This window comes from Aquila chrysaetos, chromosome 2 (assembly GCF_900496995.4).
Source record: "Aquila chrysaetos chrysaetos chromosome 2, bAquChr1.4, whole genome shotgun sequence".
NCBI lineage: Eukaryota > Metazoa > Chordata > Aves > Accipitriformes > Accipitridae > Aquila > Aquila chrysaetos.
In genome coordinates this window covers 7,124,766-7,148,600 of record NC_044005.1, presented here as the reverse complement: position 1 = coordinate 7,148,600, position 23,835 = coordinate 7,124,766, and the positions used below count along the sequence as shown (strand labels likewise).

The window sequence follows — 23,835 nt, the reverse complement described above, 5'->3', positions numbered from 1 at the left end:
TGTTGTTGCTAAATGATGCCCATCTTAAATGCTCCAGTTTTTCCAAGTTGGAACTTTTGAAGAGTGTTGGTCAGCCAGATTTAAGACAGTGATCTGTAATAAAACTCAGTATTAGAGTTGAAAGAAACCAAACAGTCAATTAATCTGTAAATTAATTCCACCTATTTATTCTGTGCTCAGTTTCTATGTGTACATTTTCTAGTAACATCAATGGCAACTTCTTGGATGCAGAATGTGATATTTCCCCATTATGCGACAGAGCTACTCATCTTTAATGCATTTCAAAAAAGTTCAGCTTCTCCTCCAAAAACAAGAGCTCTATAACATAAGTGTGCCAGCTTCCAAATGTATCTTCGCAGTTGAAGCTATCTGAACGTAAGACATTTTTTTCTTGTCTGCATTAGATCTTAGATAGTTTTGTTCAATTTAAATCCTTCTGCAGTACATGGTTATTTTATTGGCTAGACTGCTTTACACATCCTCATTCTACAACAGGACTTTAATGGAAACAGGATTTCAGCCTAACACCAAGGCTGGACATATAGTCTAGAAGAGGCTGAGTGCAAAGTCAGAGCAGAATTCATCCTAACTTTATAGCTCTTCATGCTTTTTATATACAAAGTAAGTACCCTTTTCTCTATATCATAGATTAACAAACTCAGTAATTTTCTTGTTTGAAATATTCTTGAACAGAAACAAATAAATGTCAGTACTAAACATATATTTTGCTGACTAGGTTGTGAAATGACTTTCTTACACAGGATCTGACTTTAGACACCTGGCAGCAAGCTTCCTGTAAAGACAAGGCTGTCAGTGATCCAATCTATAACCTGTTTGTATGACTACAACTCCCCCTTTCCAATAATACTACACTATGTTAGTCAATCATTGCACAATGGAGAAAATAAAAGATCACAGAGTCCCAATCAAAAAATTCAAGTTGTATTGTAAGGGCCCAAAATATCCAGTATGGTATCGAGATTGTGTCTAAGACAAATAATCACTTAAATATTTAGTGCCGTTAGACTGGCTTTGGTGATGACTAAAGAACATTTTTTGGCTCTATTATTTTATTTTCTGAAGTATTTATCTTACCCTTTATGAATCTCTTCTCTCTGATGTCACAAAACTTATATGACATATGCTAAAGCATTAATTCTCCTGGCAATTTTTCTAAACATGAATTCCCTAATGCACACAGAATAAAGTGCTACGCTTATCAGCAGAAATCTGTTTCCCCCTAGTTATTCTATATTCTAATAACAAATTGAGCTGACAGAGGAGCTTTTAACCTTTCATACTGGTTAGATTAACATGATTTCAGCTGATGGATCAGAACAGGTTAGGATGACCTTGGATCTTCCTCCACTGACTCTTGTGGCTTTTTGTTAGCTCAGTTTCCTCAGGAAACAAGGCTGATGTGATTGTGCTATCTGTATAGCCATCTGCTAGCCTTACCACTAATTTTTAAACCTATTGGTGAGTTTTGGCCCTATCTGTCAGACAAGAACTACTTGACTTCCAACAAATTCCATGAAAATGAGCAGCTGAATTACAGTTATAAACTGATGATCCCAGTGAAGGAAAGGCTGCAATATTGGCTCAGCTACAATGCCAAACACTAGAGGTTTCAGGAGAGACCTGTTCTGAATGATCTGAGAAACTCTGAGAGCTCACAAATTGATGAGGCACTGGATAACCCAAAGACAAAGCTCTTTCTTAAGGCAAACCAATTTCCTTCAGTCCTGCTGCTCATCAAGTGACTGCTTAATTAGTTTATAATTCTAGGTAGTCTTTCAAGGTGAGAGCTAATGTTCAAAGGGTTGTTCTCAATGTTTGTTGGTTTGAAATTAGATCTACTAGCTCTCTTCTTGCAATCTGTTTTTCATATTGGTATTTAGTAGAACTCTGTGAAATTTTAATCGTGCCTGACCACAAGAAATGGATTAGTATAGAGAGTTCAATATGCATGTGGCACAGCTTATTTGGCTTTAGACATGAAAAATGCCTAAGCCTCTAAATTTTAGGGCAGGGTATATTTGAAGGGTCAGCATTAGAAAACTGTGTTGCTATATGCATTAGAGAATTGAAGTTTATAGAATTTACTGGGAGAACTAATGTTTCAACATGTTTCAACATGATACTTTGGTGACATCAGAAAAAAGTTGGGTTCAAAATTGGCAGAATACATTAGCTAAGCATAGCTACTGAATTTTCTAATGAAAAATTCTCAGGGCATATCTCTACTAATCAGGGAGAGAATGCAAAGGAGCCGGCTGCAGTTTCCTGAATCAGTCTGGTTCCATCATTATCCTTGCCACCAGTGTCCTTGCTCTTTAAAAAATTGCCCAATATTCTTGAAGCTTCACTGACACTCTCCTTTGAAATACTTCCAGAGCATTTGGAATTCCTGGAATCCTTAAACGAAGCAAGTAGATTAAGGATTTTGTCTTGCCTTAGGAGGCAATTCTTTAAAAAAACAAGCAAGTGTATCTCATAAGCATGTCCTTTATATAGCCTTGGTGTTTTACAAAGGGCACTTTTCATATGCCGAAAGCAGTCACGAGTGAAATGAGTGACACAAAAACTTAAGCTAAAAAATGTGAAGGCTAGTTAGGAGAGGTTTAACGACACAGAAGGTTAAACACTAAACACTTCATCATTACACACTTTTTCATTTACAGTTAAAAAAATCTTCACCCTTTTAAGTTTACAGACTAAAGCAAATATTCATGAGCCCTACTGGATCGTGCCATGGCCCTTTTATTCCACTACAGCAGAAATGAATGAAAAATAGGAAAAATGATAGCAGTGGGAATAAAATAGTTGTTAGAAACACGGATTACTGAAAATGAAAGCTACAAATGTCAATGAAAATTTGATGGTGAATATAATCAGAAATCATAATCAGGACCTAGTGAAATTCAAGCAATGCTATAGACTTGATCCTATCTACGGATTTTAAAATAGTCAATCAGAATACAGGAGAGAAAGATAGTTTCAATGCATATTTTTCTCTGCCTTTGGGATGGACCGTGATGAGCTGCTCATAATTTACATGGATAAAAAAATACTTTGTATTTCGTTAATAACTAAAAAGAATCTAAAACTGGAACTACTCATGTTAACATTTTTAAACCAGGCATTTTTCAATCAAGGATATTAATGAATCAGTTGAAGAACTTTCTAAGCCCCTCATTAATTCATTTTATACAAATGATAGTATGCTTGGGAAGTTCTAGAAGGTTATGAACAAACTGAAGTTATAATAGTGTTGAGGATAAAAAGGATGACCAGAATAGGTCAGTTAGCTTGATACCATCCTTAGGTATCACAGCAAGGCTGGTGTGCAACACAGTAAATAATTACAAGTTAATGGCCTTATTAATATATGCCAGTATGGTGCATAGGAAACAAAAATTAATATTAAATTGCTTTTGATGAAAATTTAAATGTATTGATAAGATTAATAGCTTCTGTCTGATAATGTAATATAAAAATAATGATATCCAAAAGTGCAGGTAATTCTTGTTAAATAGACAAAAACTGGTTAGAGGATGGATCTCAAAATCTAGCTATAGAAAGAAAATCTTCACTTTACAGAGTATTTTTATTGATGTTCTGCTCAAAATTCTTTTTCTCAATGACCTAGTAAAAAAGAGCAGGAGTTTCTTCCTGGTAAACTAGGAGATGACATAAAGATGTTAGTAAGGTCAGCTATAAAGAACAGTCTTATAATGACTAGCGTGGTGGCCCTATTTAAAAAGCACATTTCTGCATAGAACAATTTGTAAATTATGTAGCTAGGAAAAGAGAAATTCACACTCATGCGATGAAAGACGTTATCTCAGGAACACTGAAAAGGACAAGAACTAATGATAGAAAACCAGATGAATATGAGCTTGCACTGTTGCCACAAGGACATACATGACAGTTAATATTTAATCATCGGATTAGTGAGTAGGATTAGGCAAGCGGAATTATATCTGGGTGTGTCATTATCAGCCCAGTGCTGAAAGTTAGTGTATAGTTTTGTAGGAGGCCATATATAAAAACCATGTGGACATAATGAAACATGTTCAGGAATGAACTAGAATAATGTAATGAGAAATAAAAAAAACACTTTATAATGAGACACTTAAGAAGTTCAACCTAACTTAGTTTCCTGAAGATAAGGTAAAGTGGGATGATTTTGGCTAAATAAGGAAAAGACTTCTGGTTCTTTTAGAACATCTGGTTCTGCTCCTTTAGAACACCAGAAAGAGATAAAATGAGACCCAGTGGATTAGATTTGATAGTAGCCAAATTTGTATTAGAAACAAGATAGACAAGAAAGAGGGAGATAGGAGAGACCTGGTAGATTCACTGTTACTTGAAATCTTAAAAACACCACTAAAAGTGGCTTTCATACCAGCAAAAAAATATCAGCAACAGAGATATTTCCATCTGTGGTGGCTGGATGGGCTCTCTGATAGGATGCAATTCACTTTAACCTACAGTAACCCTCTAAACTGTTAGGTGACTCATGTCCCCAAACTATTTTTGTTTCTGCACTGCCTATAAAAGGAATGTAGGGTGACTAGTTCGAATATGGTTATCTTCTACACTGTAGATAAGCAAAATTAGGTGAAATTAATCCTAATCTGGATGGTTTACTGTAAAATCTGCTGTAGCTCAAACAGATGGTATGAAATTGATGCAGAAATTACCATGCAATGCTTTCTTGCCTGCTTTATGCATAGTCAGTCTAGAGAATCTTATTAGTACCTCTTGGTCTTAAAAGTCTATTAATGCTAAAAAGACAGTTTTACAGCAAAATAAGTAACTTAAATGCTCTCTTCAGGGTATCCCGGAGCTCCTGTGAGGCATCTGGAAATGGCCATTCTCAGAGCTCAGAGACAAGGTAACTATTGGCTAGATTTAGATGTGTTCAGAAATATGTTTTAACCAAAAAGCATAACCTAAGACAACAAAAAAACCTTTTACAGATATTAATCTAAATGTTCACCTAAATACATTAAACAACATCAGCCCTACTATTGAATACCAGTTACTACGATGCAGCTGCGAATCCACCTTGTTCTTGCAAATTTGAGACAGAATTTTAGCACAAGGAAATAACACTGAGAATGGGAGTTTTTTCTTCATCAGACCTAGAATATTCTAACAGAGACAACTGAGGGAAAGAAAAACATTTTAAGTATATTAAGTATATAATGTAACTAGATATACTTCACAGCTTAGCATATAGTAAATGGCATAAAAATCCTGTTGTTCTTGGAAGAGGAAGGTGATATATTAGTAGACATAATAATTCATACATCTAATAAGTTTAAAAGTTTGCAAGACTCCTATAGATCTTGCACATATCAAGTTTTTAGAGTTTTCAGTACATAAAACAGAGAAGGTAGACCTAATTAAAATGCTCTGTGTTAACTACAGTCTGGTTTTTGTGAAGATATTTATCCCGATTTTTTCAGTAAGACATGATCTTACTTAGCATGTGGGCAGACATAGTCTCACTGTGACTGTGCTGTGATCACATGAAAGTTGTGTTAGCATGATACTGAGTTCCAACCTAAGTAATAACAACAAAGAACCAGAGACCGGAACTGGTAGCTCTTATTCTTTCTTTTTATATCTTAGCGTGTATTGAAAAGATGCATTGAAGCTTAATTGACAGGCCAAATAGACAAGGCAGCATCTTTTTGGATGCTTCCTGGGTGCCCCAATGGAGTTCTGTTTCCTGCATTGGCTTGCTGTTCAAATTATTTGAGAGGCATTCTATTCAGATAGTACTCTGTTTGCCTGACTTTGACTTGTACAAAATATTAAATTTACTGTTAAATGATCATTCAAAAAGCTTTTTTAAGAGTCTCAAGTTTGTAAGGTTTAACCCTGCAGACTCTGACTGAGGCCTTTAAATAATGTTAAAATGTATTGATTCAAAGGGAATAAAGAACAGAGAGAAACATTTGTTCCAGAAGCTGGTTGGGCAGCAGGAATGAATGAGAGTCAGTAAAAGGGCTGAGTACTGGCTTTCTTGCCAAAGCTCCAGCCAACACAGCTGTGCTGCTGCAGACAGATACATGCAGTAACAGAGAGACTAACAGTATATATGCACATCCCCAAGGCTAGGAACTGTCTCTGCTCCCACCCCTTATTCAGTGCAGCTGAGACAGCAAAATTGAAGCCAGGGCTTGTTTTTTATATCTGGCACAGGCCACCAATAAATTTAATTCTTAAGGGAAGGAAAAAGAAAGGAACTATGCCTCAAAGATGTCTCTGAGCAAAAATGCCACAGAGCTTATTCACTTGGTTAGGGTGTGACTACAAAAAGAAGTGAAGGCCCTGTGAGAACAAAGTTGCCATAACATGATCATAAGGCTTCTTACATTGCAAGGGCCTTAGAATTAATAAGGTGCAGGACCAGATTTTAAGCCTTTATAGCTGTGGTCATGGTCAGAATGCTTTCCCAGGAATTTCAAGTGCTGATATGTACCTTATGCCATAGGTTGTGTGTGATGTCAAGAGTGAGTGTGTTGGGAGTGTGTTTATGTAAGATGTTTATCTCTTCCCTGGACTTTTTCAGCTGGTTCCAGCTCAGGCTGAAGAACTGCAGTTTGCTTAAGCCTCTAATGCCCTCAAAAGGGCATTATAACATGGTTATAGCTCACAGCAAAATACTCCCGGTTGGGCTGCAAGGCAATGCAGGTTTGAAAATAGTTGTATGGCCAGAAGTGTTGCGAAAGAAACTTTGGTTAAAGTAATCAGATACATTTAATCTTTAAATAGACTTAATTGGATACAGTGCCTGGGACTCCCTTTGCTCAGTATTGGGTCTGTTGAGGGAAACCTAGTGTGCTCCAGACATGTTACTCTATTTGTTAGAATGAAATGACCATTATAAAGGTCAGATGGGTAACAAAGTGATACCACTATAATACTGTGATTCACATTGGAGGCAATATCAACAGGCACCAAAACTGTGGGCTGCTAATAATATCATAGGGTTCATGGTCCTAGTTTAGTCCCCCATTGTCTTCCCCTGTGTGCATCCTGGCTCAATCCTGTCTTGTGAGCACACCTCAGAATGCAAGAATATTTATGCTAGTAAATGTTCCTTAAAAAAAAAAGAATTAGAGCTTAATTTCTCACCAGGTCATAAATATTATTTAAGGAAGTAAATTCATTAAAGCTGATGTTAAGCTTTTGAAGTGTTTTTAAGTCTAGAGATGTCCTACAGCATGCTCAGGCTGTTCCCATTCAAATTCAAAACCTAGGCCAAAAGTAGATCAGAAATGACAATTTTACTGGACACACAGCCATATTCTGTAATACTCCATGGTTGCCTTTAAAATGAAAGAGCTTCAACTGATGGAGTGCAAATGCAAATACTATCCTACTAGTAAACCATAAAAAGACTATAAAATGTGAATCCAAACTAACATGAAATAGTGAAAAGACAATAAGGGCTATGATGACTCTTTTTCACTTATTTGAAGACTATTTATTCTCCAACTTCTCCCTGAAATAGAAGTAACCTGAGTAAGATGGGGAGTCCAACAGTCAACCAGTTCACAGGAGAAGGGAACAGATGCTGCCGACACTAAGGAACTGGCAACTCTTCCATTACGAAAGAGCAGTATGGAAAGAGTGGAGCCAAGCAGAGACAGACAACAGATCTTTAGGAAAAGGCAAAGTGAGAGGAGAATCGCTAGCATCTCACTACAAACACAAATTACCGGAAAGATGGCACTTTGGTAAAATAAGAAGAGAATTGTTATTCACCCTTTCTTAACATTGTCTTTAAATAAGCTTTAGAAAAGAAAAAGCTTATTTGAAACTGTAAAAAAATGGGATTGAAAACATAACCATCAAGTACAAGAAATAACACCATTCACAAACTACGGTTACAAATGGGACAGTTCAGAAACCATTTCACAGTTTCATGTATCAGATATTTAGCAGGGCTACGTCATCAGAAAGGCTCGCTACTGAAGGTGCCATACAATAGCTATGCACACGAGTGCAATGTCAGAATTATGCATATAAATGTCCACCTGAAGAAGCATATTTCTGTGCAGCTATTATAACAATATATATTTCTGAAGCTAAAATCTGTAGCCCGCTACTGTTTTGATGTAGTTTTTTTCCCCAGGCTACGTTCTTGTGATGTCAAATCTGTCCTGTCCTGTCCCCCCAAAAAAATCTTTTCAAGAACAACTGGCATAATGGCATGAAGTCATGTATTTCATAAATTCAAAGGAAAGGCTGATAGTTTAGGTCATGTCCTATCCTCAGATGCATTCTTCTTAAACTGTTTTTCATTGAAATTACATGTCCATTACACAGTAGGAAATGCAATTAGGATTCAGCCCAATAATTGTAATTCACATTGCATAATAACTAATAGGCAGAGGAACACAAGTTCTAATGATGTTAAGTAAATGTAAGCAACATCAGAATCAAGTCCAAATGGAAATGTTGATTTTTAACTTTTGTGTTGGGTTTAGGTCATGGGCCAACCTGAATAGCAAAGTAAAAATTACATAATACATTTATTTTACTGAAAATTTGACAGCAATGCCTTACCTGTACCTGACTAAATATTGGCCTCAGCCACCAAGAATATTGTTTTTTTTCATTTAAGCAAAAAAAATGAGGCTTGACCTTTACTGTCAGTTCCATGTTCAAAACTTCATCATCACACTGCAAATCATGAGACAGAATAAATCTTTTTGTGCTTCTCTTTCCCTCTTCCACAATTATGTTGCACATAGAAAACAGACACTGGTCTTTGAGCTATATAAAATAAAAAGCATTTGAAATTTGTAAACTTTCTGATTTTTAATTAAATAATTTAATACTGAGTGTAAAATGAGAGAAGTTCGATTATGAAATTAATAGCAATCAAGTCAGGAAATCATCTTTCTGTAACACAGATCTGCTAGAAACTGGATTTAATTGCCTCATAATCAAAGCACTGCATAATGTTTTTGCTTGTATGGGTTGTTGTGTACCATACAGAACTCTGGCTAGAATCAAAAGAAGTACACCTGTGCACTGAAATTCCCAAAGTCCAACAGCAGCCTAACACTGGACCATGGGACCAGTCAGATATACTCGTTAGTGAATTCGACTCTCTCCTTCCTTTCCCCAGAGCTGAACATCCCACTTCCCCATACTCTCTTGTTTCTAACAGACAGAGTAACTCAGAGTCTGAAACGAGCCCTTCTACTCTGGCAACAAGTTATGAAGTTAGATGAGTGAAACAGCAGCATTATATGCTTGTAAAAATGAATAAAAGGAATCAAGGAAAAACTTTTACAGAATACCAGGTGAGAATAAAATATATTTTCTTTTTTTTTTTTCAAAACTGCACATCTCACAATTTAAATCAAACAACTAAAGATCATTTGCTCCTGCAAGACCCCATGAAAGAAAGATCCTTTGCACAGTCAATACTAAAGTTGGTACTCCAGAGAAAGTAGTTCTTAGTGACAGAGAACTTAGTTTTCAGCTGCATTTCATTTAATCTGTTGAAACTTAGAGGATCTTTGCTTTCTCTGCTATGCTTTTTACAAGTACAAAATGAAAGCCTCATCAAAATCTCACTACAAGGAGCGGAAAGTTTCTCACTGATTTCCACAGAAGTTTCATCTGGTTCTGACAGAATGGACAGAAGAGAATCAACCTTAAACCTGAGCTTGTCAGGTTGTGTTAGTAGAACAGAATTTAATTTTACCTACTTGTTTTTTTTCTTTTGATCTGTGAAATCCAAAGCTTGCCTTCTAATATCACAGGAGGAAAAACAAAGTTCATACCAGTGTAATGTACCCAAACGCAGCAATGTATTCTGGCAGGACCAGTTCATGGTCAAACACAAACCACTCGCAACGCCAATGGCTGCAGTCACAATTTCTCTGTTCCGAGGAAGCTCACATCTTGAAAGTGGACAAAACAGGGTAAATATATTGTTTTTTAGCTAAGTTTGGTATTAATTCCAGAATGTTAATGAGAAAAAGGTATTTCCTTCCATGAAGATGCATCAGTTTTATTCTTTTCTACCATTAGACTTTCTTTGCCATACAGACTCACAGAGGCTAATAAAGGAGTTTAACTTGGCTTTCTAATACTCCATGTAGAAAAAGCAACTGTCAGATTCCAGCATGAAGATCACAGCCTGTCAAAGACTAACTTAGATCCTGAGGGCATGGACAACTCTCCTGCAGTACCTTCATTGCTGCACTGTCCAAAACTACTCCATCATATTATGGTGTGATCACCTTCCAAATTAGCTTTCATTTCCTCCCTTCTAAGAAACCAGAAACAATCCCAGTTCCTTTATAGAGAGGCAGATGTTGCTCCCTGTTAGCATCTGAAAGTTTGGAGAGTATATCAGAGTGAACAGGTAAAATTATTAATCAATTCCCACTCTGTTCTCTTGCAAAAAATAGGGTAAAGCAGAATCTATCACTCAGAGGATACATATGATACAGAGATTTAATGTGGTTACTTACAACAGTGTGTTTCTCAGCAGTACTCATTTTTATTTTGCTTAAAGGTAAAGGCTGTGGATTTTAAGGGTGAAGATTCCCTCCGTGGTATATGCATATTGCCCTTTGCAATACTCACTCAATGCTGCTGTACAAAGAGTAGTTATGAAACTGCATGAAGTAAGCTACTTTTAGTGTGGACTAATGGCTAAATAGCACAGCTCACTTTTATTCTGTGAACTAAACAAGCACAAATATTTATTCAAAGAGGAATCTTCTTGCTTGCTATTGTCTGTGAAAAAAATGCACTTCAGCTGAGCAGAGACCATGTTTTGAGGGATGAAACCTCTTGACACAACCTAACATCAAAGATGAGTTTAGAACACAAATGTTAATTTAACCTTAACTTTATGCTAACAAGTGCCTACAAATACATACCATTGCCAAAAGTAGATGCATCACTTTCTAGGCATTTCCACAGCCTGAATACTGGATTAGCTTCTGGGTAGTTGACCTGATGGATGGGATTCACCGCACAAGCTGGAGCACTGTGGCCAAGGAAAACTTTTGCAATTACCACTTTCCCTAGGAGAGGGAGAAAAAACACTTAATGCTTCTAATTTTAGCTTGGGAGTGCAGACAGGATAATACAACATTGATGCTTAATGTAATAACAGGCAGCTACATCTTGGGCTGGCAAATGAATGCTCTAATATGTATGTAATACTTATTAATAAAAATATGTATTTTTATATATTGTGATTCTGGTTTTATGTTTTTTATGAAACAAATATACTTTGGAAAAAGATTACACTGTGAAATCTAACATTTGTAGCTGGCTAATATTTAAAGCCAGTGAAATCTGAAAATAAATAATTTCATAAACAGTGGAACCTGTAAGGCCAGGTATCCTTTGGACTTGTGTCTTCCAACCTCCTTCTTCCATACTGCAGTAAACCCAGCTTCCCCAAGCTCCCTGTGACACCAAGGCCAAGCAAAAGGTAGTATGTTGTCATGGTTTAACCCCAGCCGGTAACTAAGCACCACACAGCCGCTCACTCACTTCCCCCCCACCCAGTGGGATGGGGGACAGAATTGGGAAAAAAAAAAAGGTAAACCTTATGGGTTGAGATAAGAACAGTTTAGTAGAACAGAAAGGAAGAAACTAATAATGATAATAACAACAATAACAAAATGACAGTAATAATAAAAGGATTGGAATATACAAGTGATGCACAATGCAATTGCTCACCACCCACCAACCTGTGCCCAGTTAGTTCCCAAGCAGCGATACCCCCCAGGTCAACTCCCCCCAGTTTATATACTGGGCATGACATCACATGGTATGGAATACCCCTTTGGCTACTTTGGGTCAGCTGCCCTGGCTGTGTCCTCTCCCAACTTCTTGTGCCCCTCCAGCCTTCTTGCTGGCTGGGCATGAGAAGCTGAAAAATCCTTGACTCATTATAAACACTACTCAGCAACAGCTGAAAACATCAGTGTGTTATCAACATTCTTCTCATACTGAACCCAAAACCTAACACTGTACCACCTACTAGAAAGAAAATTAACTCTATTCCAGCCCAAACCAGGACATATGTGCAATGGCTAATCTCAAGCTACATATATGCTGACAAACTTGCCAGAAGTCTATACTGACTGCCCTGTTGGCTGATGCTAGCTGAACCCTAGAAAAGCTGAGAAATATCTCTTTTCTTTGTGAGGAGGAGGAGAGGTGTCCTAATTTAGGTTAAGACACATTTCTACAAAAAACATAAATACTTAATTACCTTTAAGACTTCGATACTTTTTTGCAAATTTGGTTGACATTTGATCATTCCTAAGGCACTGCAATGACAGAGTCACACAACATGACTGGTGTTTTTCCCTTCCCTTGGGATTGACCCAATGTATTTGTGTCTTTCCTCACTCATCTAGAAAAGATTAGACATATCTAATTATTTCTCACATGAGGATATGTCTCATAGACGCTTCGAACTGCTGTCTGGGAATTACTCCCAGCAGCTGAAGCCCTTTGTGGAGCTTCTTAATACACAGAAATGACACTGGAACAGATTTCAGCAGTTTCAGAGCTCCTTTCAAGGCTGCATATGCCACCTCATGGCCATCTACAGTATTTACAAAATGTCCTTTCTGTAACAACAATTATACAAGCCATACAACACATATTTCACAAGATCTTTCCAAACTTTGAATTACCATGCTTGAATGACTTCTCAGGATCACTACTCTTTTTGCCTTCTGCCTTAGCTTATTGTTTCAGAAACTCTGTTCTGGGACATTCACATATGCTTAAACTGTTACAGAGAAAAAAAGCTTTTTTTTCCTGTCAGACTGCTGCAAAGATTAAAGCAAGGGCCAAGTATCTTTATTTGACTGAGACTATTCCTTAAAAATTTAAACAAATTTAAGCAGCATGAAAATATAGCAATGAATTATGATAAGGGATGGCAGGCAGGGAAAGTGAAGAATAATGAATAACAAAATAGTTTATGGTGTCATTATTCCAACAGAATGAGAGATACAGACAAGAAAATCAGATTTTTAGCTCTGTGGGACAGGGCCCATCTTCCTGTATGCTTATTAAGCATTTAACACCACAGAGAGGAATCTCACTGGGGCCTCTGCAAACTAGCATGATATAAACAATAATAAAGCAAAACAGGACAATAGATACTGCATCTGAAGATACAATCTTGCCACCCCAAAATCTGATCACTTCTCAGAGCAAAAAGAGAAAGGCAGGTGGGCAAAATGTTGGAAAGAAGAAAAGGAGAGTAATGGGGACTACAGAAGAGTTGCCCTGAATTAATTTTCCTTCATAAGTCAGAATGAAAACTTCCTTACCAGAAATATCTCCATCCTTGGAGATATTCAAAAGCTGTCTAGACATGCCTCTGTGCAGCCTGCTGTAAGTGACCCTGCTTGATCAGGTGGGTTGGGCAAGGTGACCTCCAGGGACCCCTTCCAATCCTAACCATTCTGTGAGTCTGTGAAAATACTTCTTCTATTCTTAATTTCTTACTCAGCATGAAATAATATATTCCACCTGTCTGGCTATTTTACAGTCTGGAGATGGAAGGGGTCACTGGGACAGGACTGACAGTTACTAGGGTTATGACTGGTCTGACAAGTAGGATCCATGCCAGAGGAACCCTATGGTTAGGGCTAGGTATCTGGAGACACCAGGGATAAATGGACTAGGATTAAATTTAAGATTAAGGACAAAGGAGGCAGTGATTCAGAGTTAGGACAAGGCCTGCAAGCCAGGACCTGGAATGCTGTATTACTAGAACTGAGACTGAAACAACTGAAAACGCATGGTATGCTTTGTTCTAGCACCGGTAGGAAGAACAAAATAATAGCAAAATAATACTGTGTTCAAACAAATACAAATGAAGATTATAAAATAAATGGCTGAAGAAACCACTGAGCAAATCTGTTCCACAGGCAGTAAATACAGGTGCTGCAGCTGCTACCGTGGAGACTTCCAAACTGGTCCTGCATCAGTCCCCACAAACTCTAGTGGGGGACACTAGTGAGAAGTGGTGAGTGAGAAGAGACAAAATGCAACAAAAAGAGAAAGGGTAAGGAAAGGACAAGAAGATGATGAGAAAAAGTGGAAAGCACTAATCATGCCTTTGCCACAGATGGCATAACGATGTGAAGAATGAAGCAGAGTTAACACAAAGAAATAAAATGAGAACAGAGGAGGAAAACAGAAGAATGATGAATAGAAAAATGATGAAAGGAGAAAGGAAAAGAGAGCAGCACTTTTCTTCCTGCTCTCTTCTGTGCTATCCTTTACTAAGAACAGCATTCTTCTTTCCACAATGCAGCATACCGTATGCACTTCCAGACCCTGGAAACCACCCTCCAGCATTTGTAGCAGCTGCTTTTTCTTAACTGGCAATTCAGGGTTGCATACATAAGAGAGACATTCCATCTTTTCTTGTTAAGAAACTACGAAGAGAAGAAATAGGGAAAGACTCCAGGTTTTCATTATGCTGTTGCAAAAGCAGACAAAAGACAAGAATAGACATTCAGACCATACAAAGTTTATATGTTGCACAATATTTACTAAGGACAATTAAGACAAATTCCATAATACTGATGTTCACAATAATCATGAGATCACTTGCAAGACTTTTTTTTTTCCCCCCTGTCTCTTTATAATCAGTAAAAGTAGTCTCCATGTTCTGTATTACATAAAAAACAAAAATTAAAAAATCTATTTATTTGCCTCTGGAATCACAAGTCTTGTCTTTGCTGAAGATCCTTAGCATGAAGGTAGCAATACCATGAGAAGAAAGAGAATAGTACAATAAATGTTGACAGCAGATCCAGAACCCCATACAAATACTACAAAACTGTTGATAACTTATTTTCTTCTTGAAATTCTTTTTCATAAGGATGTAATTACTGGTGATTTACAACACTGCAGTTTGAGTATCAGCAAGTTAGCCTGAGGATCTGATTAATTATTGCTGGACTTCTCTGCCAAAATAACCATCAGACCATGAGGTTTCAATTTAAAGAACAGTGTTGCGCTGATAGTTGCTTCTTAGGGAAGATGCAGAAATTCCCTATCACCAACCGGAATGGGGTCTAATACATATGAATGGAGCTGATCTGGCTAATCCATACTAGGAGCTAATACAATGAGACAGTTTTTCATACAACCTGGAGGATATCCTACCAGCGTGATACAGAGTGCATTGGGGAGCTTCCTGAAAAGTTTTGTTCTCTTCAGGTAATATGAAAATTTACCCACAAAAACTTGGGACTTATCTGCATGGATACAAATCTACCTTGTGACTGTCCTGACATATGCATATGCTCTCCTGTGATACAGAAGAAATACAGATGCATATACATCTGGGTGGGTTTTGTTTTGTTTCTGCATTGTTAATCTACCACTGCTTTCCACTTTCAGAAATATGGCCACGCATAACTATTTAGTCTGTTTGCACAACCATTAGGAACACATGAGGTAAGACCCAGATGCTAACAGCAAAAACCTGAATCAATTCTCGTGCCTGGTATTTTCTACCAAGCTACAGACCTCTGAAGTCCAAGAGCCAGTCATAGAAACACCAAGCATAGGGACTTTGGGGAACTTCAAGCCACCTCTATCTGGGTAAAACTTCTTGATAATCCTGAATTATTTGATGCTTTGCAAAATGTTTCTGTTCTTATAATCACAAAGTTAACTGTTCACAGGTCAGCGCTACACTAAATAGCTCTTAAAACTTAGGCACTAACTCTGCTACACTGAAAACTTCTTTTTACAGAAATATTTGAAACTCCTCCTTTAATTTCAGCATCAGAATTTGATTGTGCACTCTAAAGATGTGATTTATTTTCATTCCCATGATACTGTATGCTCTGAAGTCCCAGGTACAGAATAGTGATTGAATTATATAATAAAAAGAACTAAACCTGTGTGCAGAAATGCACAGAGGAGAGCACTAAGATAATAATATTTCCTTCTTGTTTTGTACTGAATTTTTCAGTGCTATCTACATGATTTTCTTCTGTTTCCTATTCAGAAGAAAGAATCACAAGCAATACCTCTAGCCTGTTTCATTTCATTGTTAACTTTGTTCTCTCAAGTGGAGACAAATAAATTCACCTTATTTTATTCAAATGCTCCATTCAAAGTTAAGCATCAAATATCAATATCTAATCACATGTGATACATTGTGTTCCTTTTCTCTATTTGCACTGTCATATTTAAAATCTGTTTAAATCCTTCTTCACTATGCAAATGAGCAGTTCCACTATAGTAAGCACAATTATGCATACAGTGAGCATGGTTTGCAAGAACCTACAACAGCTTCTACAGTCAAACTTGAGAAAGAGGAGACAGCCCACTGGCCAGCCAGGAACCTGGGGGCAGAAGCTCACCTATTCCTTGTGGTACGCAGGTCAAATAACTCAAAAGTATGTGGCCATTTTCTCTGTGTCTGACTAAGACAATAAACTTCCGTACTTCCATCTGGTACTGTAAGATTCCTTAAAGATTACGGGGTAATCGGACACCTTAGAAAGAGAACCAACCTAGAAATGCAGTAGGTTCTCCAGTTCTTAATTTGATGGAAAGTTTTCTTAAAAAAGAAGATGTAACAGTCAAAATCCTTACTGCAACTAATAAAAATATTACTCTTTCTCAAAAAGATTTTGTGCTAAGATTACTCATTCAAAAACCTTTGGTTTGGCTTTCATCCCCACAAGAGTAATTTATTAATTTCTCCTTGCCAAAACAAAAAGATCCTTGGCTTGAGAAAGTGGCATTAAAAGTAACCAGAATGCTATTTATAAACAACCTCAAACGGAACCTGCAGGTACAGAACTACCTGCAGCTCTAACAAACGTCCCTGAACACAAAAAGAAGGCATACCTGAGGTGGACAAGCTTGGAGTACTCAAGCAGAAAACAGTCCTTGAAATACTGCCAGTCTAAATTTGAATCTCCCCTCAACTGAGCGTCAAGGTTATTCATACAAAGATTATGTAAGCAACTTCTAATGCTTCTTTACAAATACAGCTGTGTAGAAACTTAGAATAATCATTATCACTGTTGTCAAAAAGCAATTAGATAGCTTGCTTATTCTTTTTTCTTCCTTTTTTAAAATCAAGGCCTTCATAAATAGGTAATAAAAAAATAAAGGCAACAAAAAAATCCGTCTTTGTGGGCTCAAAGCTTCAGCCTGGTATACCACCAAGAGAAGGAGAGAGTATTTCCTTTCTTGTCAGCTATCTGCAAATGGAGTCTGTGGAACACTGATGCTTCAAAATACTCCAGATCCTTGTAATAAATTTGTTTTGTTAAAAATTATTAACTTGGAATCATAAGAAACAGGTTCTAGTTTGAAGTATCTCTAAAAGATTATTTGATAAACCTTCTTCAAAACGAATGTTTCCTACTGTTTCCAATTCTATCAACAAGAATTGTACTACCAAATTAAAACTTTTCTTCATTTCCACTTGGAAATCTTGTAAAATTCTGCCTGGAACAACACAACAGGGCAAATTAACAGAACTTTGATTTTTTTAAAAACAAGAAATTTAGACAAATTATTACAGAAAGACTGTTTTTTTTTTTTTTAATCTGAAAGACTACAACTGTGGATATACTGATCCTTATATGTGGATATACTGGTCCTATACTAATCCATAACACCAAGCTTCATCCACTTCACTCTCAGTGTTGCTCTGTAATCATTAACTTAAGGGAATCACCTCTTCAAATAAGAGAAGGTCTTAGTTTGCTATTTAGTATTCATAATGATGTCAGTCCAAACAGCAGCACTAACAAAACCATGCTGGACTTGAGTGCAGTGTGAGGCACTGGCATGAAATCAGTGGCAAGTAACAGCAACAAATTTCACAGTATGTTTAAATTCTCCCACTCCTCCACCAGTTGTTTCTTCCTCGAGATGACTGACAGTCTTTCCCTCTCTTTATTAACAAGTTTTAACACAGTACTACTTCAGTATGCTATTTCTACTTAAATGCAGCATCTAAATTATTTAATTCTTTGGGGGCCTGATGCACTACAGACTCTTTGTACTACACTTGTAGCTAAGGACAGTGTTCATTGGTCTAAGACCCAAAACCAAAGCAAGAACTGGCCAAATGAGTGGTATGCCTTAGTTGTCCTGCAGAACATCAGAGAGAGAAGAGACAGCTTTCAACTCATCAGAAAAGAGCCATCTAATTCTCCCTTCATAAAAATTCTGTAGAATGAGCTTCAGATCCATGCTGGCATCCAACATTAGGTCTATGGCATCACTGATATCCTCCACATGCCCTATTACAAAGGATTCTTTGTGTGGAGACTTTGTGCTGGCCATTGACTATAGAGTGACTTTGACTCATGAAGTCCTAAGCCAGAATCAAGAATGACAAGAAAAAGAAGCCATTAAAATCACATTGGAAATACAGGAGGAAAAAAACCCCAACAAACAGAAACAAAAAAACCCTCACAGCACTTTGCTGGATCTCTACTGTTTAAAGGCCCAGAAAACTTTTCCAAGCACTGGTCCAATATAACTACTCATCCCAGCTATTTTTGTTCAATCCTTCTCCTATTTACTAGATCACCAATAATGGGAATGGCAGCATCTGCCTGCTAGAAGCTGGCCTGGTTCCAATAATTCAGACCACGCAAGAGGTCAGAGCTGCCACTTTAATCATATTTGCAATACTCCTAGTTTGGACCTTATAAAAAATGTATGTGAGACAGGCTTCAATTCCTGTCATTAATCTCCTAACCACCAGCCACCATCATACCCTGAAAATATCAGAATACCGTTCTTCTACAATTCACTAAACATGCTAATTCAGTTTTCTGTTCTGGAGTGTTATTCTTTCCTCCAGTGCATTTATTTTTTGTAAGAATGCCAAGACACATCTTTTCTGTATCTTCATTATCATGAACTGAATTTTCAGGTTCCAGATTCTTACTCTTTAGAGATTTATTACTTGATGTTTTACCCAACATTTGCAGCTTGGCCAATTCACTTTCCAGCTGATAAAAAGACCCCATTAGGATTCAGAAGCAAGAGGTTATGTTAAAGTATGGCAAGAAAATTATCTTATTTATGTTTCCTCAAAAGAGAAGCCCTCTAGACGTGTACTAAAAAGCATACCTGAAAACATCAAAACAGAAAATTATTTTAATAAATTCAAACTCTTGATTGTCAATACAAAAAGCTGAATTACTTGGCCAAAGGGACAGCTCTGCTCTGAGCAACTGCACATACTCTTCTGTTGTATACTGGCTTATATCCCAGTCCTATTCATATCATTTAGACCATTGTTTCACCCAGGCAGAACCGACCCCTCAGTGTGACTTCATTATGATGCAAGTCTCAGCAATGAAAAGAGAGTTAGAGGGTACAATTAAAATGGAAATGCAGATTTTCTTCAGACACCTAAGGGTAGGGAACATTTCTCTCCCCATGTGTGATCACTGTGTGATAATTACTCTCTGCTTTGTGGAAGCAAAACTCTTTTTGCATTCTTTTTTAAGAGGTAAATCTTTAGGATCAATGAAGCTGCTATACAGCTGAGATTAGGTAAAGCAAGAGAATAAACTACTCATTCCTTTTGAATAACAAGCAAGGATTTGGCTCCCAAGTATAAAACTTCCATAAAACTATTCTTAAAGAAAGCAATTTAGCTCACTCTGCCTACACACCCCGATGTGAATATTATTTAAAATATTAATATATGCCCTAACTATAGGCACTTCTGACAAAGAGATGAGGTGACTGAAGCACATGTCTGCTTCCTGATCTACATATGGCAAACAAAGGAGGAAGATATGACCATAAAGGCATGAGCCTGCATTGGCAGAGTCCTTGGTGTGTGCACCCTTGACCAAAAGAATCTGTTGATTCTTGATTAAAGTACTTTTAAGGGGTCCTATTTACATAGCCAGCAATGTTTTTTCAGTTATACTTGTACAGACGTATGTGCAAAGAGCTCACTCAAAGTGCATTGAAGACATACTAGGAAAGTTTACAAACTGCTGTACAGAAAATCTGTGACACAGGTCTTTTCATTATTGAATAACTGCAGTTGCACTGATGCAACTACAGTCCGATTCTGATCCATTATGTTGCTTATACTGTTCTTAAAGGAAGGGGAACAGACCAATCAGTCGGAAATCAGAAAAAAAACAAAACAGTAACTCAAGAGCTGGGTGAGAAAGAGCTTTCTAATCTGCAAAACAGAGACCTTTCAGAAATGTTTATAGTATCAGCTAGAATAGGCAATAACCATAATAATCTGGGAACTCAGCAGGAAGGTCCTCTGCAAACACCTGTACTGGATGAATAAAAGAAGCAACCTGAAACACAGTTTACCACATTAGGTCGGTATCTTATCTAGTCCACTGTTCTGGACTGTATCTCTAAGGCTTCCTTCTTGGTGCAGTTCCATTTAAGAGCCCATTAGTCAAAGTGCTTACCTAAGGCTTGAGACACCAAATTCAAATAATTATGAACATGGCAGAACTGAAAACTGGAAATGGATCCCCTGCAACACATTAAATGTCCTAGAAACTTGGCTGTTGATTATTCTGAAGAATAATTAACACAAACAATGACATCATACATGTAATATATTATTTTCTATTTCCACCCAAAGTGCAGGGATAGCACGTGGAAGGTCTTTTTATTACAGATAAAGATAAACCCAGAAAAATTAATAGATTCTTTAGCATCTATTCAGATATGCAGGCATGATTTACATTTCCATTTTATAACCAAACAGGCTTGATTTAGATTTAAACTAAATGCCCTTTATACTTAAGGCAGTGAAAAAGAAAAATAAATATATGCACAAATCCCACTGATACCAATTTTCTGTCTTCTTTGACATGGCTACAGCAATGGAAAGGAGTCTGGAGTAAACAAAGATGAGCCCTAGGGAGTTTTGACACAGACTTTGGGATGATCAGGGCTGTGTATATTGGATATGACTCTGAACCATGCAAGTTGGTAGGAAATTTTTATCAGAATGAGAGAAAGATTAAACCATGTACATAAATCCTTGGTAGTAATCAGAATGCTCATGCTAGAAATGCCAGACTGGTATCACCTTCCTATTTTTTCTATTAAGTTTCCAGCAAGGTTGACCTTCTGCAAATTCTGCAGAGTATGTAAGCCCTGTGAGTATTTTAAACAATACAGTTTTAATCTAATATAGCACTGCAAATGCTGAAGAGCCTGTAGGCTAAGAGGCAGATCATTCAAATGTAAAAACAAATTTGACTGGAGTCTAAACAATGTTGGCCTCTGTTGTAAACTATAGCTTTCTTTTGACATGGAAAGAGAGAATGCATTTTGCCGAAAGGGAATTAGCTTGGAAAGCCTTTGTAAATGATACTGCAATGAAAATAAACTTAGTCCCCCAGCCTTAGCTTCACAGCTGTGCATGAGAAACCTAACAGATCATGCCCCATGTCATGAGTACTCATTAGCTTTTGGCTGCAGCCCATGTCTTGGCCTTGGGATATCACGAGAGCTAAATCACTGAAGTCAATCATTTCTCTCCATGATGACACTGCAGTTCTTTGCAGTGAGATGCCACTAGTGTTTCTAGTGTCCTTGCTAATAATCATTTCTGGAAACACTCTGCTGCCTTTACATTTGTACTTTGTCAGCTGTAATTTCTCAGTCTTCCTTTTCCTTCCCTATCATCATGCCCAGCTTCAATTTCTCTCTCCTCTCTTTTATGGCTTTGAAGGTTCACAGTGATCTGGTCTCATTCATGCCTATCAGCACCTCCTTCTGCTCTAACTACTTTTATCTTGGTATCATTATCTCCCTCTGCCTGTTTTTTCATGTACTCTCCCAGGGGAAGGTGGACTGAGCTGCAGCACTTCTGTCTCCCTGTTAGGGCGCAATGACTCAGGTAATTCAGAAAGCTACATGGTCTTTTGCTAGAAATGGACATCTACAAATTTCTTCTTCCTTTACATGCCAAACTGCTAATCACAGAGTTCTTGCTGGTTCTGGACTAGCCTCCAACTCAAAGATTAACATGAAGAGTACTAATTTGGGGGGGAAAAGGGGAGAAACCGATTTCTCATAGGAGCTACTTTGATATATGACAGCATGAGAAAAGGCCAGGATAAAACTTCTCCTGAACAGGAGTTAATCTCTCCAAGGTAAAAAAAAAAATAAAAAAAAATCCAAACTCTAAAATAAATTAAATGGCAAGCCTTTTACATAATACTGAAGTGTAGACAAAAATCTGCAGTTATAAGAAAACTAAAAAATTCTTTTCCTTATCAAGAATCTCTGAGGTCTTCGAAAATGAGTGATTTAGTTAACTCTGCATATGCATAAAACCTTGACAGCTAATCAGTTCTAAATAATATTTCAGCCTTACTTCTTATAAATTGAAGTTTAAAATTGTCCTTTCTCTTGTTCAATAATCTAAAAGTTAGCCCTCCTTATTAGACACATATATATACCATACTATTAAAATACCATACATTAGCCAAATTAGAAGAAAAGAAATCATAACAAGGACACCAGACTCACCTCTATATTCTTGATCAGGTTATTATTCAACCAAAGTACATTCAGCTTTGTTAGGGCTTCCCGATTTTCAGTTCTGGAAATTTCATTGCAATAAAGATAAAGCATTTGCAAATTTACACATTTTTGTAGACCATCTATTTTCTGCAATAGGAGGTATTACTTTGCGGTACTGAACAACAATATGTCACTCTTTTTTTGTCAAGATGCTATTAACTTGTACAGAAAATTGTTAGGTAGTTCCAAATAATTTGAGACCACATGCTCTATGCAGAATTCTGCTGATTTAGAAAGCTTTTCAATTAAGCCAACAAAGAAAAAATAGTAGCAGCTACAACAGTTCATGATAAATGATTATGTGTTTTTAAATACAGTATTATTTTCATTAAAATGTCTTCATTCTAACCAGTTTCCTGGAAAAGGTTTCAATGTAATTATTCTAGTTTTAAAAAATAGTGTTTCTAATGAGAGAGAAAAAAATCTAACAATAGGTTCTAAATTACAAAAAACTGTAATATGTAACAGACGTAATTTGATCCATATCTAAAATGGGATTTTTAGATACTTAAGTAAAGAAGTGCCAGATCATGACTCCTTCGAATAGTGCCTTCTTCCTTGAACAGATGAATGGAGTGTTTGTGTAAGAATATGATAACGATTCTAAGGGAGTGGAAATTGGTTAAACTTGGCTAGAAAAAAACCTCATAGTTAACCTACCACTAAACAGCATTCAGCAATCCACAGCTCTTTGAGCAACAGGCAGTACTCTAGGTCTGAAATCTTTTGAATGCTTTGTCCAATGAGAATGAGAGTAGTTACATTTGGGAAGTATTTCATGCCGACGATTTTGGGATAACCTGTGAAAAACATCTCCAGTGCTGTTGTTTTTATCCCTCTTGATCAATGTTCTCATAAGACAATCCATTACATGTGTACTGGAAAAGAAATGCAACTATTAGTCACTTTATATCCATGCTGTAAAAAATATATTACATAATTTTCAATTCTGCTAATTCTAATGAAGATTAAAACCTGGAAATTTGTAACTTTATCTATAAGCTAGTACATGTATGTGTATATGTATACACACATACATACATATATATATATATATATATATGAGGATAGATGGTGTGCTTCATCAGTCTTGTAGTTTTCCACTTCTGGAGTGGTTGTATCAAGTAAATGTAATAATAAAAGCTTTTGGCCAGGAAAAAAGAAAAAGTTTACATGGAATTTCATCATGGGTGAGAT

At 36.9% G+C, this 23,835-nt stretch overlaps 1 protein-coding gene across 1 annotated transcript in view; it reads right to left on the bottom strand.

The window, feature by feature from the left end:
* Nucleotides 1–23,466, bottom strand: part of LRRC9 (leucine rich repeat containing 9) — a 38,389-nt gene extending 14,923 nt beyond the window's left edge. The window contains 23 exon segments of the mRNA XM_041128300.1: nt 1–63; nt 66–93; nt 5,038–5,118; nt 5,120–5,176; nt 6,503–6,655; nt 6,657–6,698; nt 7,159–7,227; nt 7,229–7,279; nt 8,596–8,805; nt 9,828–9,947; nt 10,846–10,847; nt 10,938–11,084; nt 12,720–12,846; nt 14,365–14,471; nt 15,070–15,080; nt 15,786–15,963; nt 17,407–17,528; nt 18,864–18,929; nt 18,931–19,055; nt 20,312–20,381; nt 21,134–21,201; nt 22,585–22,725; nt 23,299–23,466. Coding sequence (XP_040984234.1) covers nt 1–63; nt 66–93; nt 5,038–5,118; nt 5,120–5,176; nt 6,503–6,655; nt 6,657–6,698; nt 7,159–7,227; nt 7,229–7,279; nt 8,596–8,805; nt 9,828–9,947; nt 10,846–10,847; nt 10,938–11,084; nt 12,720–12,846; nt 14,365–14,471; nt 15,070–15,080; nt 15,786–15,963; nt 17,407–17,528; nt 18,864–18,929; nt 18,931–19,055; nt 20,312–20,381; nt 21,134–21,201; nt 22,585–22,725; nt 23,299–23,451 — 2,191 coding nt within the window. The 5' untranslated portion in view covers nt 23,452–23,466.
* Between the last annotated feature and the right edge of the window lie 369 nt (nt 23,467–23,835).